Source organism: Lithobates pipiens, unplaced genomic scaffold (assembly GCF_037356315.1).
Source record: "Lithobates pipiens isolate NorthernLeopardFrog02 unplaced genomic scaffold, aLitPip1_a1.2 Scaffold_8, whole genome shotgun sequence".
NCBI classification, from domain to species: Eukaryota; Metazoa; Chordata; class Amphibia; order Anura; family Ranidae; genus Lithobates; species Lithobates pipiens.
In genome coordinates, this window is record NW_027507903.1 from 82648501 (window position 1) to 82666620 (window position 18120).

At 41.9% G+C, this 18120-nt stretch overlaps 1 protein-coding gene across 8 annotated transcripts in view; it reads left to right on the forward strand.

Annotated features, from left to right (window-relative positions):
* The first annotated feature begins 893 nt into the window (after positions 1–893).
* Positions 894–18120, forward strand: part of TCF12 (transcription factor 12) — a 270092-nt gene continuing 252865 nt past the window's right edge. For 2 of the 8 annotated variants that reach the window (XM_077470134.1, XM_077470135.1), the window contains exons 1-3: positions 899–1575; positions 5080–5175; positions 5814–5886. In XM_077470134.1, the coding sequence (XP_077326260.1) occupies positions 5104–5175; positions 5814–5886 (145 nt within the window). In that variant the 5' untranslated portion in view covers positions 899–1575; positions 5080–5103. Of the gene's footprint in view, positions 1576–5079; positions 5219–5813; positions 5887–18120 lie in introns of those variants that run through there. The other 6 variants (XM_077470136.1, XM_077470143.1, XM_077470139.1 and 3 more) reach the window with 6 other exon arrangements.

An 18120-nucleotide genomic window follows, 5' to 3' on the forward strand; every position in this document is an offset into this window, starting at 1 on the left:
AGGAGAGGAACAAACTTTCCAGTGAGTGCGCATTCTCCCAGAAGTGGTGAAGGGGACCTGTGAAAAGCAGGTACCCCTCCCCCCCTGAAAGGTGCCAGATGTGGCAGCGGAGGAAGCAGATATACGTGGCACTTTCACTTTAAGGCAGGTCAATGTGCTTTACGTGGACAAAATAGGAGCTTTTAGGCTCCGTTGATGTCTGTGTGTTGTGGGAACGTGTACAGAAGCTCAGATTTCCCAATTACTTCCTGGAAAGTGTGAAATTCGCACGTGGCGCTATTGTATATGGCCCGCAGGAAGCAAACGCACATTTTTCCACACAAAAGTGTAGAGAAAGTAAAAACTGAAGGACAGAATGTCGCTCATGACGCAGTTTGCCGCGCTCCAGCTTGCCCTTTTTTTTTTTTATATTTTGCCATGTTTGATGGCGATTTTGTGTGCCACAAACCCTACGTGCGTTTTTCCCATATCTAGGAAGGACGGCCCATTGAAATCCACAGGCTGCTGTATGGCGTGCAGGGGAAAACTGACAAAAAAAACCCCAAAAAACAAAAACACCCCATGCATTTTAAAGCTGTCATTGTGAATGGGGCCTTGGTTGTGTTTTAAGCCTTGCATCAGGAGAGGGGGCAGTAAAAAAAAAAAAAGTAGAATGTTTTGTAAATGTCTCCTGGCAGCCAATGAGGGGGAACTAATAAAGTTGAGTGACCCCAGAGACTCGTCCCCGTCTGGGCGCGCGCACACAGCGGGGCTGCAGCTGCACACAGCGCGCGGGAGCGGAGGAGCCTCAGCTGGCGCTCAGCCGCTGTACAAGGGGGAGAGGTCGCGTGCACGCTCAGCGTGGGCGAGCCTCATTAACACGTCTGTCAGCCGCGGGAGCGCGCCCTCCATCCAGCCAAGGGACTATATCCACAACAAGTGGAGTCCGTGAAGCCGGGACGGGGCGCGCCGTCCTCCCCCGGCTGTCCCATGTGCCGGGACTTGTCGGAATTAATGAAGCCGCCCGCTGTAGTGACAGAACATTCATCACCCGACTGTGACAGCTTCGATCGCTGCGCCTGACACACTCGTCTTCTCCAACCCCACAGAGGGAGCCCCGCAGCTGCTCTCCTCCTGACCGACCCGTCTAAGAAGGCCGCTCACACGGCTCCAATTAGCGGCGTCCTCCCTCACAAGCCCAGCCAATCCCGATCGGGCCTTGCAGTTCTCGCACTGTGTATACCTCCGCCCCCTAGTCCCCGCCCCCTCACCTCCTCACATTGGATCGGCGGAGGAGTCGGCGCGAGGAGAATGTAGCGCCGGCCGTGTGCCTGGGGCGGAGGGATCCCTCGGAGCTCTAACGTGGTGCTCAGGCTCGACGGGGAGCGAAAAAAATGTCTGCCTGAGGGAGAGGGAGGGAGACAGCCACAAGTTCTACCGGGGAGAGGAGCGGCTCCGCCGACACGCCAAAACCGCACTAAAGCCGCACAAAGCCTCACCGGAGCCCAGCCAGAGCTCTCCGCCCGGGACGGGGAGGAGACTGGAGCGGGACAGGCGGAAACTTCAACCCAATTGTTGGATGTTTAAACGGAAAAAGGTAAATGGGGGGGCCCGGGGGGAGAGAGGGGGCGGGACAGTCTCGGTGTGCCCCCCCCATGTCAGTGTGCGGGATCCCCGTCCTGTGTACCCCCTCCCCCCCGTGTGCCCCCCATCCCCCCTCCACTAACTTACACCACAACTTGTCTCCTATTGTTAGCGGAGGAGGAGGGGAGACCCTTCTCCTGTATTGTCTCCGGGCAAGGATAACCCCCCCCCCCCATTACCCATCATATCCCCCCCCCCTAATCATCATCCATCATCATCATCATCATCATGACCACTTGCCCCCCATACCCATCATATCCCTCTCATCAGCACTTGCCCCCCAATACCCATCATACCCCATCCTCCTCATCACTTACCCCCATACCCTTCGTATTTCCCCCCCCCCCTTTCCTCCATCATCAGCTGCTTGCCCCCCCCCCCTCCTCATCATCATCACTTACCCCCAATACCCATCATACCCTCCTCATCACTTACCCCCCCAATGCCCATCATATCCTCTCCTCATCATCACCCCCCCAATACCCATCATACCCCCTCATCATCACTTACCCCTCAATACCCATCATACCCCCCTCCTTATCATCACTTACCCCTCAATACCCATCATACCCCCCTCCTCATCATCACTTACCCATCATACCCCCCCTCTCATCATCACTTACCCCTCAATACCCATCATACCCCCCTCCTCATCATCACTTACCCCCCAATACCCATCATACCCCCCTCCTCATCATCACTTGCCCCCCAATACCCATCATACCCCCCCCCCTCCTCATCATCACTTACCCCTCAATGCCCATCATACCCTCCTCATCATCACTTACCCCTCAATACCCATCATACCCCCCTCCTCCCCATCATCACTTACCCCTCAATACCCATCATACCCCCCTCCTCCCCATCATCACTTACCCCTCAATACCCAACATACCCCCCTCCTCCCCATCATCACTTACCCCTCAATACCCATCATACCCCCCTCCTCCCCATCATCACTTACCCCTCAATACCCATCATACCCCCCTCCTCCCCATCATCACTTACCCCCTCAATACCCATCATACCCCCTCCTCCCCATCATCACTTACCCCTCAATACCCATCATACCCCCTCCTCCCCATCATCACTTACCCCCAATACCCATCATACCCCCCTCCTCCCCATAATCACTTACCCCCAATACCCATCATACCCCCTCCTCCCCATAATCACTTACCCCCAATACCCATCATACCCCCCTCCTCCCCATAATCACTTACCCCCAATACCCATCATACCCCCCTCCTCCCCATAATCACTTACCCCCAATACCCATCATACCCCCCTCCTCCCCATCATCACTTACCCCCAATACCCATCATACCCCCTCCTCATCATCAATTAATCCCCAATACCCATCATACCCCCTCCTCATCATCAATTACTCCCCAATACCCATCATACCCCCTCTCATCTATTGCCCCCCATCCCCCCCCTCCTCATCATCAATTACCCCCCAATGCCCATCATAGCCCCCTCAATACCCATCATATCCCCTTATCACTTACCCCCCCCCCCCCAATACCCATCATATCATCTTCCTCATCACATCCCCCTCCTCATCATCACTTACCCCCCCAATACCCATCATATCCTCTTCCTCATCACCTACCCCCCCAATATCCACTCTATCCCCCCCTTCCACCTCGTCACTTACCCCCGTCATACCCCCGTCATACCCCCCTCCTCATCACTTACCCCCCCCATACCTATCATAGCCTCCCATCTTTTTCAAATAGTCTCCCTGCACATCACCTATTACTCAACCTCCTCCCCCATCCCTGCACACCTCATTGGGGGGGGGTTCTTGGTTATGAAAGGGAGTCAAAAAAAACTCGGGTTTGGGGGTTCTATACAAATGTTGATAATATAGTTACAGAAGTGGTGCCCCCCCCCCATCCCAGTGTGAGGACAGTACAGATTTGGTGGGGGGGGGCGCATTCTAGATGGGGAAGTGTCTGTCTGTGCCCCCTCCCAGTACACTGATCAGGACAGGGGCAGAGATCAGACTGTTGGCTGGGGTATAACTTCTGTATGAATAATGGAGACATTCTAGTTGTGGAAGTGTCTGTCTGTCTGTGTGTGTGTGTGTCTCTCTCTGCACCCCTTCCCAGTGTTCTGATCAGGCTAGAGGCCAGGAGAGACATAGATTTGAGGGGGGGGGGGGGGGGTTCTTTAGTAAAAATAGATACATTTTATGTTGGGGATGGATGTGACTGTCTGCCCTCCCATAATCCCCCCCCCCCCCCCACCACAAATCCCTTTCTCCTCCCTGCCCCTTATCCTGGTGTCAAATGGGTTAGTCGGGGTCGGGGTCAGCAGAACATAGACGGGGGGGATAGTTAAAATGAAAAGGCTAAAATCTACCTCATTTATAAAGATGTTAAACTGAATCATCGGCCCTCCTTCCAGCCTCTACCTCTGTCCTCTGACACCCAGATATGTCCAGGATTGTAAATGGAGACACGCTGACACTTTCCCAACACACTTGTATCCGATATCTGTAAAGGATTTGGATACATTTGTGTTGGTGAAGTGTCTGTCTGTGTCCTTTCCATTCTCTGCCTCTCTTCTCGGTGTAAGATGGGCTGATCAGGATAGAGGTAGAGGCTGGACGGTGCAGTTTAACTTCTTTACAAATAAAGGGTACATTTATTTTAGTTGGGGAAGTGACTGTATCACCCCGATCTCTACATTCTCAGCCTCTCATCTGGTGTCAGCTGGGATGATCAGGGCCACCAAACACTGTCAGTCCTCTGCCTCTCGGATGTTCCGATCAGGGCAGGAAAAAGACATGGGCAGCTTCAATTTCTTTATATTCTCTCTGTCTCTCGTTTTGCCTTCTCTGCCTGACATCCCTGTGCCAGATGAGCTGATCAGGACAGAAGAGGCCTGCAAAGACATAAGTTGGCCACACACTATACAGTCTGATTGTACAATCTCTGTCAGGCGTCTGATAGATGAGCTCTGATCAATAATGTTGTATTTGATCACACGGAGCTAGTTGCCTCTTGCTCGGTCAAAAGGGAATGTATGGGTCATTGCTTTGTTCCTGAATCTTTTTGATTGAATTGCACATCGATCGGATAAAATCTAAGCATGTATGCTCACCGTCAGATCTACCAAAACTATCTAATCTGAGGACAAACCTAAACCTTTTATTCAAATGGTATCAAATCAGGCTGTCCTTTGCACTACAGGGTTTCTGGTTGATCTGTATGTACAATCTGATTGTATCGTGTAAATGCGAGGGGGTTAACTACCTAATAATAAATAATGGATATAGTTATATGGGGGCGGGGAGGTTATATGTTTAACTTCTTTACAAATAATGTATACATGTATGTTGGGGAAGTGACTGTCTGCCTCCCCCCTCTAGTGTCAGGGTAGAGGCAGACTGGGGGGTGGGGGGTTTGCTTGTGATGCAGCTGGTAAGTGTGTCTCTCCTTCTCTAGGAGCCGATCTGAGTGGCTGGAGATGAATCCTCAGCAGCGGATGGCCGCTATAGGCACAGACAAGGAGCTGAGTGACCTCCTGGATTTCAGTGCGGTATGATATCCTTTGGGCTCTTATGGCTTCTTCCTACTACATGGTAAAAGCAGCTCCTGAAACACGCAGACTGCTAGACACCTTTACTTTGAAGTCATGTCTAGACTGGTAACATGTAATCACTTAAAGGACTAAAAGGGGGTCAATTGGTTTAGAACTCGGAGGCTGTTCATTGACCCTAAAGGCAGCAAATCCAATTACAGTTGCTTAAAATTTGCTTAATACTTTATGTACTTTAAATGTAAAACTGGAGATAAAATGAAGTAACCTATCTGGATGATGGCTTAATCCACACTTATTGCCTTGAATAATTAAATCATCTGCTTTAAACCGTGTGTATTTGTGGAGTTAATTTGCCAAGGTAGACACCAGAAAGATTAGGATGCATTTTTTTAATATTGTACACAAGTGGATGGGATTGATGCTGTAATCTGTCGTAGTGTAAAACTCAGTGTTTTGATTATTTTTATTTTTTTGAAGGTTACTATGCCTACCATAGATTGTTTATTTGAGACAAAGAAGGTAAAAAATAACCTCATAGTAAGCAGGCAGTCAGGTCTGTAATATTTGAGATATATTCTATCACACTGAAGTACCGTACAATAAATCTGAATTCAATTCTTCTTCTGTTTTTCCAGATGTTTTCCCCACCTGTTAATAGTGGGAAAACCAGACCAACTACACTAGGAAGCAGTCAGTTCAGTGGATCTGGTAAGGAATGGTTAATATGAGATTTATTGCTTTGCACAATTGATTCTTGTTTACAAGTGATGTTTCGTTTGTTGCGGTTGATTTTATTACTTTTGGAATTGTTTTCTGTAAGTTTGTATTTCATAGCATTGCTATTTCTCCTTTGGTAGTCCTGTATGCCTTTCGTGTGTGTGTGTGTGTGTGTGTGTATATATATATATATATATATATATATATATATATATATATATATATATATATATATATATATATATATATATATATATATATATATATATATATATGTGTATATATATGTATATGTATGTGTGTGTGTTTAATGAACAGATTTTGGAATGGGTTTAGCCGTGACCATTTTGCTGTCATTCCTTACAGCCAAAGCTTGGAATGGGAAATAAGTTTGTGTGCTGTGTTTTTGGCTGAACTGAGTGTGCGCACTTTATTTTTGTAGTTTAGTACTTCTCTGCCTTGTAAATAAAAAAACAAAAAACAGATAAGAGATTCTTAACACCATTTTAACATTTGTGCGTCTATGCTTTAGAGTACATAAGGCTCAGTTAAACAAAGGGCTGATTACTAGATCTATTGGAATGAACATGGATAGCCTGCAAATTGGTTCCACATGTTTTGCTGCATGTAGCTAGCACCACCAGATGTAGTGTGCAAGACAGATTACATTATGGCAGCCTAAGATATTACCTGGATACATTATATCACAACCTTTATCTAAAGTGCTGACTCTTGAATATCGGTTTGATTCTGCTATGATGTAATTTGTCTTGTTTTTTCGTTTTTTTTTTTTTTTTAAATGCCCCTTTTAAATTGGTATGTTACAGACGGTGGTCTATTGCAGTTGAAATTTTCTGATGTAGTTTGGAGGTGTTTGAATGTTGCTGTAAGGTTAATTTCTGAGTTGATTATAGTAAAGTTTGGTAGACTTGGGTTTATCATAATTTGTTTTAAATAAATAAGTTTTTTTTTGGTTTTGAGGAAAAACTTGACAAATTTTTGCCACCTTAATTTCAAAATGTTTTATTCTTGAAACGTCTTCTGTGTTTTGATTCATAAAAGTTGTTGTTGTGTAATATGTCTACCTACTAGAACTATAGTATTAGTACCTAAATGTCTATTAAATTTGTCCCTTTCTTAAATTTTATATGTAGCTGTCTAAATTTAGAGTATACAAAAAAGTACTATTGCAATCATTAAAGTCTATTAGTTTAACGACTGATAACTCAAAACTTGGTCTGTTTTAAAAGAAATTTGTCTGTGTATGCAGATTGATTCCAGTTTACATGAAGGGTTAATACACAGGGGATCATCATGGCATTTGTGTACATAATGCTTTTAAAATGAAGGAGCCTTTGTATAATGTTGTTTTTAGGTAAAATATTTAGTGAGTATTTTGCAGCAATTGCAGTGTTTTGTAGGTATTTGTGTGAACACTTAAGTTTTTTTGTTTGTTTATTAAAAATATGTTGCCTTGTAAGAATTTACATGTCTTGCATGTCATTCATTCACAAGACATCAGTGGAGATATGTTGATAGCTCAAGTAAAAAAACAAGTAGCGATGGTATGATTTATTTCTTGCTGTGTGTGTTTTTTTTTTTTTTTTATCTAGTCAGATACTTCAAATGGCTTGTCAGTAGTACTGTATGCAAACAAAGCATCAAAACTTAAATTTGATTACAAGTTTAGCTTCAGGAACTGCCTTCAAATACATTTTTTTTTTTCTTTTATCTTTTAAAAGATTAAAATTTGCAGGGTGTACAGGTTTTTATCTTTTTTTTTTTTTTTTCCCTCTTGTTATCCTAAACATTAGTGTTTCGATTTAGGTGTTTTGTTGTGATGGGTGCAGACACTATTTGATTTCCTGTGTAATTTTAAAAGCTCTTTTATTTTTATTTTTTTTTTAAATAATAAATCCACCAATGTAAGGTTGATAGTATCTGTGAAGATCATTGTGAAAGTTTTATGGCTAATAGCTTTAGTGATTGTATATTTTTAAACAGTATGAAGAAGAATATTAACATCTACTAGAGTACATATAAGCTTCCAAACAAAATAGCATAGCTTAGATGTCACCAGGGTGTGTGTGTGTGTGTGTGTGTGTGTATCTATCTCTATATTATAAAATAAGTGTGTGTGTGTTTTAAAACACAAGTCAATATAATTTAACATTTTATAAAAGCTAAGAGTTAAATGTGCTGTGTTTATGGCGAGTGTTTTTAGTTTCTTGCGCTGGTGTACAAGTAGTATTATCTCCGTGTTCACCTTGTGCATTTTAAAAGTTTTCAATCCAAAATCTATCTGAATGTTTTGAAGGCCAGCTATAGATATTATGGCCTCACAATACACATGTAAGTAAAGACAGAATGTGCTCTGTGCTGCCTGTGTCTTTAGTTTTGCTAAATGAAGCAGAATGTAAAAATAAATGCATTTTAATAATAATAAAAAAAAAGTATGTTTGTGTGAAAATTATTTAAGGGAGTATGTGTTTGTCATCAAAAGCTTGTATTTTAAATGTGATTGGTATGATAAACCAACTGGCTTTTAATTTAATAAAATCAGCATCTAATCTTGCACTGGTGCAGTTGTTTAAATACGCAATAAAACAAAACGTTCTGCTTTTCCTTCAGTGCGCTACTGAATTACTTCTCTTTTTAAATATTAACCTTCCTTTAGATCAGGCCATCTGAGATTTCATGTTCTTGGTGGCAAGTTGTCCACCTGTGGGGATGGTAAAATAGACGCACATATGTAGTTGATCCAGGTGGGTACTGACTGCTCTCATAATCGGGGGGGGGGGGGGGGGGGGATGGGTCTTGTCTGGAAGCCATTGCTGCTCTCAGATGATGCCTATGCTGCCTTGTTATTGAGAAGTAGGCTGAAGCCTATATGGTTACCTGTTATCTACAGGTGAACTGTTTCTAAATGTGACATCAAGTCCCACCTGCAGTGCACAGTTTTCAGGTAAACTTGTGTATACTAGCGTCTTATTGGATATCCGCAAAACATGAACATTTTGAGAAACACTGATGTAAGCCAAGGCTTTGGTTGCGTAAACAAATGCTACCTAGTTCTGTATAAATGCATGCTCTATTGTTTTCAATTGTCAGTGTATATAGCTTCAGAGCTTCTAAGAGAGCAACAGTTATGTAGTTGGCAACCTTCTGAGATATTTGGTGTTGCGGCGTATGGCCACATAAGCATGTGAAGAACAATTGTGGCTGTTTTTGGGAAGGCCTGTGTTGCCTGCTAATGTTGGCCATAAATATTGTGTGTTTAATTTGATGGACGATAAACCCAAACATATGTTGTACAGCACTGCAATAATGTAATGCAGCATACATATTAGTGTTCTGCACTTCTTTTGGCTCTTTTTTTTTTTTTCTCCCTACAATTATCATTAAACATTTCCAGTGTTTCATATAAATGACCACAATGTAAGTGACAGCGTTGGACATATGAAATAACTGGCTTTTATGCTGCACTGTGAGATCCGGGATGGGGCATGCTGCAGACTTCTCTAGAGGAAGTTAATTGGGTCCTTTTTGGCTACGCAGAGCCTGTTGGATGCTGTTGTGGTCACGTGATATTCTTTGAAGAATATGTAAGGCACTTTCTATAGTATAAAACATAAGCTGTAAACCTATTAAACAAATACTTGTCATTTCTGCTGACTGACTCCCATTCTCTTGCCCTACAAAGTCTGTGTGCCCTTGTGAGGGGCTAGCAGGAGAGAAGATGCTTCTATCGATCATACCGGCTTCTTAATAGGTAAGAATGTGGAGCACACTGAAAGTGACAATCGGAAGATTGGCTGTTATTTTTTTTGGTTTGTCCTGTCCTCAAACAACTTTCAGGTTGTTGTGGATGATCTGATGATGCTGATCAGATCATGTTGATAGTTTTTATACTGTAGATGCTTGGAGACTATGGGGGAGATTTACTAAAACTGCAGTGTGCAAAATATGGTGCAGCTCTACATAGAAACCAGTCAGCTTCCATGTTTTCTTTGTCAAGGCTTGACTAACCCACTGTAAGACAGCAAATCTTTCTGGATGGAATAAAACAATTTACACATTTTATGTAACCCATGCCAAGACTTGTGTACATTGCATTGGAGTCTGAGTTCCTAAAGTGACAAACTTCTGCTGGTCTAGAGTTAAACTGCAACACAAGTGAGCACTCTCTTCTAGGTCCCCATGCACACTTGAAATTTGGCACTGGCGCATGTAGGTATGGGTGGAAGGTACGGGTACAAATACAGTCCCATTGCTGGCAAAAGCACAGAACATAAAATGTCTGTGTGCTGGGCACTTGTCTATGGGTGTATAATACGCTAAATGTTAGTACTGCTAGGTGGAGTAGATGCAGCAGCTATTAGCCACTCAAGAGTTTGACATGCTGCTGGATTGTGCACCTATGCCTTCTGCCTTTACCGAAATGCTGGATTCTGATGCACCAGGACTAAATACCCAGTGTGTACAGCACCTTATAAGTTTTCAAAAGCCAAATATTTTGTATACGCTTTTATAAAAATATGGGAAAACACGAACTGACACTAGAAATACGATTAATATTAATCTTCTACAGTATTTTTATATAACACCAACAGTTTGAGCATCCCTTTACGATATTAAGAGAGACCGTAGAGTTACAATACAATAAAATACTAGAGAGTTAAGTGGGCCCTGCTCTTAGAGGACGTAAAGCCCTAATGGGTATTACTTCCCCCCCCCCCCTTCTTCTTTTTTTTTTTTTTCCCTGCAAAGTAAAAGCATAATGGGCTAGTATGCATCGCATACTAGCCCATTATGTGGCACTTACATGCAAACAAAGCCAGCGCTGTCCCTGCTGGTGTCCGCATCCATCTTGGCCCCTCTTACTTCTGGGGCTGCAGACTCTGGCTTTGTGACTGGCCGGAGCTGCGTGAAGTCACCCCCTGCGCATGCACTTGGAAGCAATCAGTCACGACTACAACATTGTGGCAGACAGATGGACACACTTGGCACTATTTTGGGACCATTAGTATTTATACAGCGATCAGTGCTAAGAAAAATGCACTGATTACTGTGTAAATGTCACTTTCAGGGAAGGGGTTAAACACTAGGGGGGCTATCAAGGGGTTAACTGTGTTCCCTCAGCATGTTCTAACTGTAGGGGGGATGGGCTCACTAGAACATGACAGAGATCACTTCTCATCACTGGGAGCAGTAGATCCATGTGATGTTGCTAGGAAGAACAGGGGAATGCCTTGTTTGCATCTTCCCGCTCTGCCTCTCCGTGCCACGATCGTGGGCCACTGGAAGACATAGAGTCTGTGGGACCCATGGGCGCGCGCGCTAGCCGCGGTTGATGCAGCGACTTACGGGTACATTTTGTGCACCCATGTCACTCTGCCGACGTATATAGGCGTGAGCTGGTTGGCGGGAATTTTAACCACAAACTATTACTGATATTTTAATCTACACAAGCCAATTATGATGTAGCTGTAAAACCTTACCCTAATAAAAGCATACTAGGGAGTAGGAAGTGTGTGTGTGTGTGTGTGTGTGTGTGTGTGTGTATGTATGTATATATATATATGTGTGTGTGTGTGTGTGTGTGTGTGTGTGTGTGTGTGTATATATATATATATATATATATATATATATATATATATATATATATATATATATATATATATATATATATATATATATATATTACAAAAAAAAAAAAGCAGCTTTACAAAGAAAAGGCATGCTATATATTAGCCACATTTAGTAGTAACAATTATCCAGTGAAATCAAAGCTACATTATTATATTTAACAAACAAAAGTTTCTTTTTACCCCAAGCCCCCCCCCTCTTACTCTCACTTGCTATTCAGTGAACATCTTCACCAGAAAGTATGCCCTTTCTATTTTCACAAGTTATGTTTACAAACACAGCTTTGTTTTATAGATACAGCAATACAAAGCATCTATTCAGAGAGGGCGCCAATTATCTCACCCTAGTATCGTAATAGAAGACAACCTATCTCCTGAAATACTAGTAAATGATGTATGGAGGGCATCATGCTCCCAAAAAGGCCCAGACCAACCACAAGGCATGGGAACAGTTTTTACTTTGTAGTAGTATTTCCTAAGCAAGATATACCGGTGGTACACAATCTCTTATACAAGATGCATTGTTAATAAAGACAGACAGAAAATGTTAAATAAAAGAGATGCATAAGGAGGTTATTTGCTCGATAAACTCCTCATTTGCACTTGACTCAAATGCTGACCACATTTTTCAATCGGAATAAGAAATTAATGTTTCAGGCTGTTTGCAGGGAAACAAAGAGGCATTTGTAACACATTCCTCATGCCTGCAGGCAGGTGTTTTAGCTAATGAAAGATACCAATTTTAATCGTGTAGCAAGATCACAAGAAGTGACTGATGCTTTCACACATTTTAGAGTTAAAGACAATCACACTTATCAGCTAAAAGGGATCTTAAATGTCTGAAAAAGCGGTATTTCTCACATGGCTGTCATCATACCATCAGTTTTATGAACACTGCAACAGCAAGATTTCTCTTGTTAGAATTTTTTTTATTAAGAGGTGATGCAAGCAATATTTGAATGTGTCTCCTGTAAATTTTGTTAAAAGTAAATATAAAATATGTGCGGACTTACTAAAATTTAGATGTATTCAAATTTTTTTTTTATTTTTTTTTTATGTTGAAAAAGATTACTATAAATAACTTGCACTTGTTCCATGACTGCATGAACTGTATGATCATTGCACTAAACCACTTACCACACTCATCTTCACACTTATCTACACAGTCATGAATCAAGCTTGTTGCTACTTTACACCATTCTACATAGCAAGGAAAAACTAAAGCTTAGGCTAAGCTTAGATGTGTGGCTGAAGTGCCACACTTCTGAAAAGGTTAGGGTCGCTTTTCAGGAGTTTGGTAGGCGGTATGAAGGCAATATAACGCTTCCTCACCACCTGTTTTAACTCCATAAATGCCACACCAATGCGCCACAACCACATGCATTGCATGCAGTTGCCGGGCATTTGCGTCACTTCTACAATCACTTAAAGTGGTTGCATTCTGTGGCGGTACTTCCCACCAAACACTACAGGGGTGATAATCTTTGCTGTGGGCACAAATCAAAGCAACATGTGAACACTCCTGTCCACTGCCTTTTGTAAACTAATAGGGCGCGCTAAAAATGTGGTTCAATCTCTCTTGTTTTTAAACTCTCCCCAACCGCAAGTCTCAATCGACCATTAAAGCTTTGTTGTTTTTTTGTTTGGGGGAGCTATTCTTATTGCTTTAAAAGCCAGCCTCCCACCTGCATGCAGCAGATAAAGATGCTTGATTTGTGTGGAGCAGTCTCTGCAAAGCTCAGACATTCCCCTTGTTATGTCAGATTTCCAATCAGCAAAACTCATGCTCCCTGTTGATTGGAGATCTATAGTGCTGACTCAACAGAGGGCCATGCAGTTTGTGCATTTTTAAGCATTCCCCTGCCATATTTTATTATTCTAGTCTCGGATAAATAAAAACAAGGTTTCCAAAAATATGTTTTAGAAGACCACAAAAACCACATGATGTAGTACAAATTCCAGCATGATTTTATTTTCCATAAGGCACTGGACCTGAGTGATCTGTACAATGCTGTGTTTGCTGCAGTTTCCCTGTGACAGTTATGATGCTGCAACATCAATGCAGCTCAATTTTACAGACACCACAGAGCTCACCTGGAAGCAGTCTATAGGCATTCATCACTACTTAAAGATATATTTTAGTGTGTGTGTGTGTGTGTGTGTGTGTGGTGGTCGTCTCCCTCCTCTTGGTTGCCAGGCTCACCTGACACCTTTTGTGAGGCCAAGCCCACAGCAGAAAGTTTAAGATGCAAAGTGCATAAATGAAAGTACTTACCTCTGAATGTTTCTATGTTTTTGAGACTTCAAAAGTCCAGAACAGTGGCAGGTAAAATGCAGACCAGGAATTGCATGTCCCTGAACTCTATGGATCAAAGGCGGAGGAAGCATTAGGTCTAATAGTGTTGATAACGTTTCAGATTCTTTGTGGGTCTATCACAGTAATAGACGTTAGAAAAGGAAAAAAACAATTTTTGCCTAAACTCCACTATGCCACTCTGTACGTTTTTTTTTTTTTTTTTTTTTTTTTTTTTTTTTTTTTTTTTTTTTATAGCGCAGGCACAATTGGGTCTACTTTAGATGGTGCATAGAGTTAAACAAGTGCTTCAGCATTTGTATTTGTTTGTGATGTGTATTGCCCTTCCATGTGCACTTTACTGCAAAGGCTAGTTATAAATTGGGGTGGTTGCCATCTTTTTTTATATAGCTTGATCGCCAGTTTGGTGTGGGGTCATATTAGATGCCTTCAGCTACCATTGTGCTATTGCTGAGCATCCAAAGTGTCCCTATGCCTTTAAAGAGGAGTGGGCTCCCTCAAGGCATACCTGCCCTTTTATCTACTGCTATATATGTTCCAACTTGGAGACTCTCAGAACTAGAGAGTTAAGATTGCAGTATACAGAAGAACCTTGATGTGAGCATTAAGGCTTCCACATATTATTTGCAAATGTGTGCAACAAAGCCCTCCTGTTTTTAACGTGAATTGTTAGATCGGGTCAATTTGGTTTGTTTGCAGGCTAGCTGGTAAGTGTGCTGGGAAATTTTTGTTTGACTCAATGCAGTATCTATAGTAGATCACAAAGAACCTCCCCAACTCTCCAAGCACTCCCCTCATATGCTGGCTAGGAGACTGTCACTCCTCCACATGTAACTCGATACAATACAAAGGAAAAGCCACGCACCAAGGAGATTGTCACAGGCAAAACTTTAATTGGCCAATGAAGTCCTAACATGTTTTCCCCAATGGGCTGTAGATGGTCTGCTATGGTAATGTGCATTCTAATGTAATTTTATCGCAACACAAAACGGTTTTGAGTCAGTCCAAAGACCTCCTCATGTACATGCCTATACATTCTAAACATACATCAGTAAAATGCTCAATGCACACACTAGGTATCCCCATGCCTCGCTAGTAGAATATTAAGGTCATCACTTTAGGTTTAACTCTAAAGTGAAGATCTCTAATAATGTTTTTAAATGTGTTCCCCATTCATAATATTGGAAATTGAATTTGAGGTTTTGTTATTGGATAACTTTTGTTCATCAAAGTCCTACCCTCCAATAGTTTATGGGAAATTTCAATATTATATTGTGTCTATGAACACACTAAAATGTAACTTTTTTTGGAAGATGAGATTCCCTAAACATTTGCACAAGGTTTAAAAAAATAAATAAAAATAAATAAATAAAAAATCATTAATTTCCAGCTGATCTGCCCCATTTTTTTTTCTGACCACCAAGCTGAAAAATACATTCTAGGAAAAACAATGTTGCAAATTTTATAATGCAAAGTACATAATGAGATTACAGGAGGAGCCAGGTCACTTCCAGGTCTGGAGGTTTTGGGGTGAATTTTTGTTTACTGGAGCTTGTTGTTTGGCTTACACTATGGATATGAATTAGGTAAATGAGGTATGTGACATAATTATTATTATTTAAGGTACTTTATATAGCGCTGTCACTTTACGCAGCACTTATACATTCACATCTGTCCCTTCCCTCAAGGAGCTTACAATCTAAGGTCCCTAACTCACATTCATATTTCATATACTAGGGTAAATTTAGACAGAAGCCAAGTAACCTATCAGCATGTCTTTGGATTGTGGGAGGAAACCGGAGTACCCGGAGGAAACCCACTTAGGCACATCAAGAAAATACAGACTCCAGGCAGATAGTGTCATGGTTGGGATTCAAACCAGTGACCCTTTTTACTGCTAGGCGAGAGTGCTAACCACTACACCACTGTGCGCACGTTATGCTCTGGGCTTGAGAGAGAGGCGGTTGTAAGCGTCAAACATCGCTCATGGAGGAGCTATTCTTATTGCTTTCAATTATTTACCAATAAAAGAGCTATTTTACTTCAAAGACCTGTGTGCAAATCACAATTTGCTGAACTTTCATAATAGGATTTCAGACACTCATTCTTTATCTTGCTGCTTGTATGGCTTCACTATCAATTGTATTTTATAAAGCAGTTAATGTGACCGTAAACGGTTACTGCAGGTGAATCACTAATTTTAAAAGCAGTATGATTCACCTGCAGTGATGTTTTCACGAATGTAATATTCTGTGCTTTATAAATATGTCCCTTTTTTATGTTGTGTGTGTGTGTGTGTGTGTGTGTGTGTGTGTGTGTGTGTGTATAATAAATATATATAAAATATACAACGCTACCTGCCTGGAGTTTGCATGTTCTTGCCTGTGCCTGCGTGGGTTTCCTCCGGTTTCCTCCCACACTCCAAACACATGCTGGTAGGTTAATTGGCATCTGTCTAAATTGTCCCTAATATATATTTATGTGAGTTGGGGACCTTGGATTGTAAGCTCCTAGAGGGTAGGGACTGATGTAAATGTATATGTAATGCGCTGCTTAAATTAACAGTGCTATATAAGTACCGATACCTTTTAAATTTTATGTGTGTGTGTTTATTAACCAAAATCTAAATATAGCTGGCTAGTTGTGTGTGTGTGTGTGTGTGTGTGTGTGTGTGTGTGTGTGTGTGTGTGTGTGTGTCCCCAAATTGTGTTTCAAGCAAACACAAAGGTGGCTACAAATGAACATTAATTACTCCTGTGTAACTTTCAGCAACAATTTGCTTTTTCATTTTTACCCGATTCCTTTATTAAAGTGGTGGTAAATTGTCAAAGTACTCTTTTTTTTGCTCATTTAAGCAAAACATACTGTGCAAATCGCTGTCTTTAGATCTCTTCTATGCTGCTTGCTTTTCTTGCAGACCGTTTCTGTTGTATGAAGTCTACCAGCGCATGCGCATAATTACCTCTGTTTACGGCATGTTTCTCATGCCGTTAGTCCCTGTGATAATATGCCGCACCTTGCTCATGTCCTCTCTGTGGCATCGCTCCATATTCCCACAAGAGGAGAAGAGATTGACTGTATTGAACACACACTGTACTCGGTGCTCATGAGCGAGATTTCCAACAGGGAGAAACGGGGCGAAAGCCCAAATCGCTGCAGACAGTAATTAACATAGCGCCGGCTTTGGATGAAGAGGAACAAATTCTAATCTACACCAAATGCAAGTAAGACATCCCAAGTGGTCATCCAACTGGACAAAATGTGTTAGAAACCTTGAACATGCTGACTGCCTTGATAGGGAGCACTGGAGGGGCAGAGTTTACTACCGCTTAAAAACTAAATCAAAACTAGTTTCAAAAAGAAAAAGTGAAGGTTATGTTTAGTCTTTACAACTTAATGTAAACCAGTGTTTCTCAATTCCAGTCCTCATGGCCCAGTAACAGGTCATGTTTTCAGGATTTCCCTCAGATGAAACAGCTGGGTTAATTACTAAGGCAGTGAAACTGATCAAATCACCTGTGCAAAATAATGGAAAGCCTGAAAACATGACCTGTTAGTGGGCCATGAGGACTGGAATTGAGAAACACTGATGTAAACAATCCTATCGGAGTGTGTTTGTCTTTTAAAACCCCTTCTATGTATGTACATGTGGGTAGCCATATTTGCTCATATAGGCATCTTCTGTTTCCTACTTTGCAACACTACACAATTATTTTGGTTTATTGTTGCCTATCGTAGTATATTTCTGTTAAGCAGCTCATACATGAATCCTTTCAGCCCCCCCCCCGCCCCCTCTTCGTTCAAGTACTTAATTACCCCATTCACACATGAGGGTGGAGGCCACAGCCAGCAGTGCTGGTCAGCTGGTCAAGAAGCAAAAATCCAATGGGGTGTGTTGTGTGGTGTGTGTTGTGTTTTTTTTTTTTTTTTCCTCTTCAAAAGTTGATCACTAGATTGACTTCTGTTCAACTACCCCGTCCATACATGGAGTGTATCTCAAAAAAAAAAAAAAAAAAAATTATATATGTATATATTTATATTATAATTTTATGAGGTTTGTACTTAAGCTGACCATGTACTGATCAAAATTTGGGCAGTTTAGCAGGGACCAGCCAAATACCAATTTGGTCTATAGCTGTGGCCACTTAACAGAAGTCAATTGTTTAATAGACTTCTGTCAAAGGGATATGCTGGAAAATGCGTCGATCAGTGCAATCAGACATTGACAGGAGGATTCCACATTTGTGTGGATGGAGGAATCCT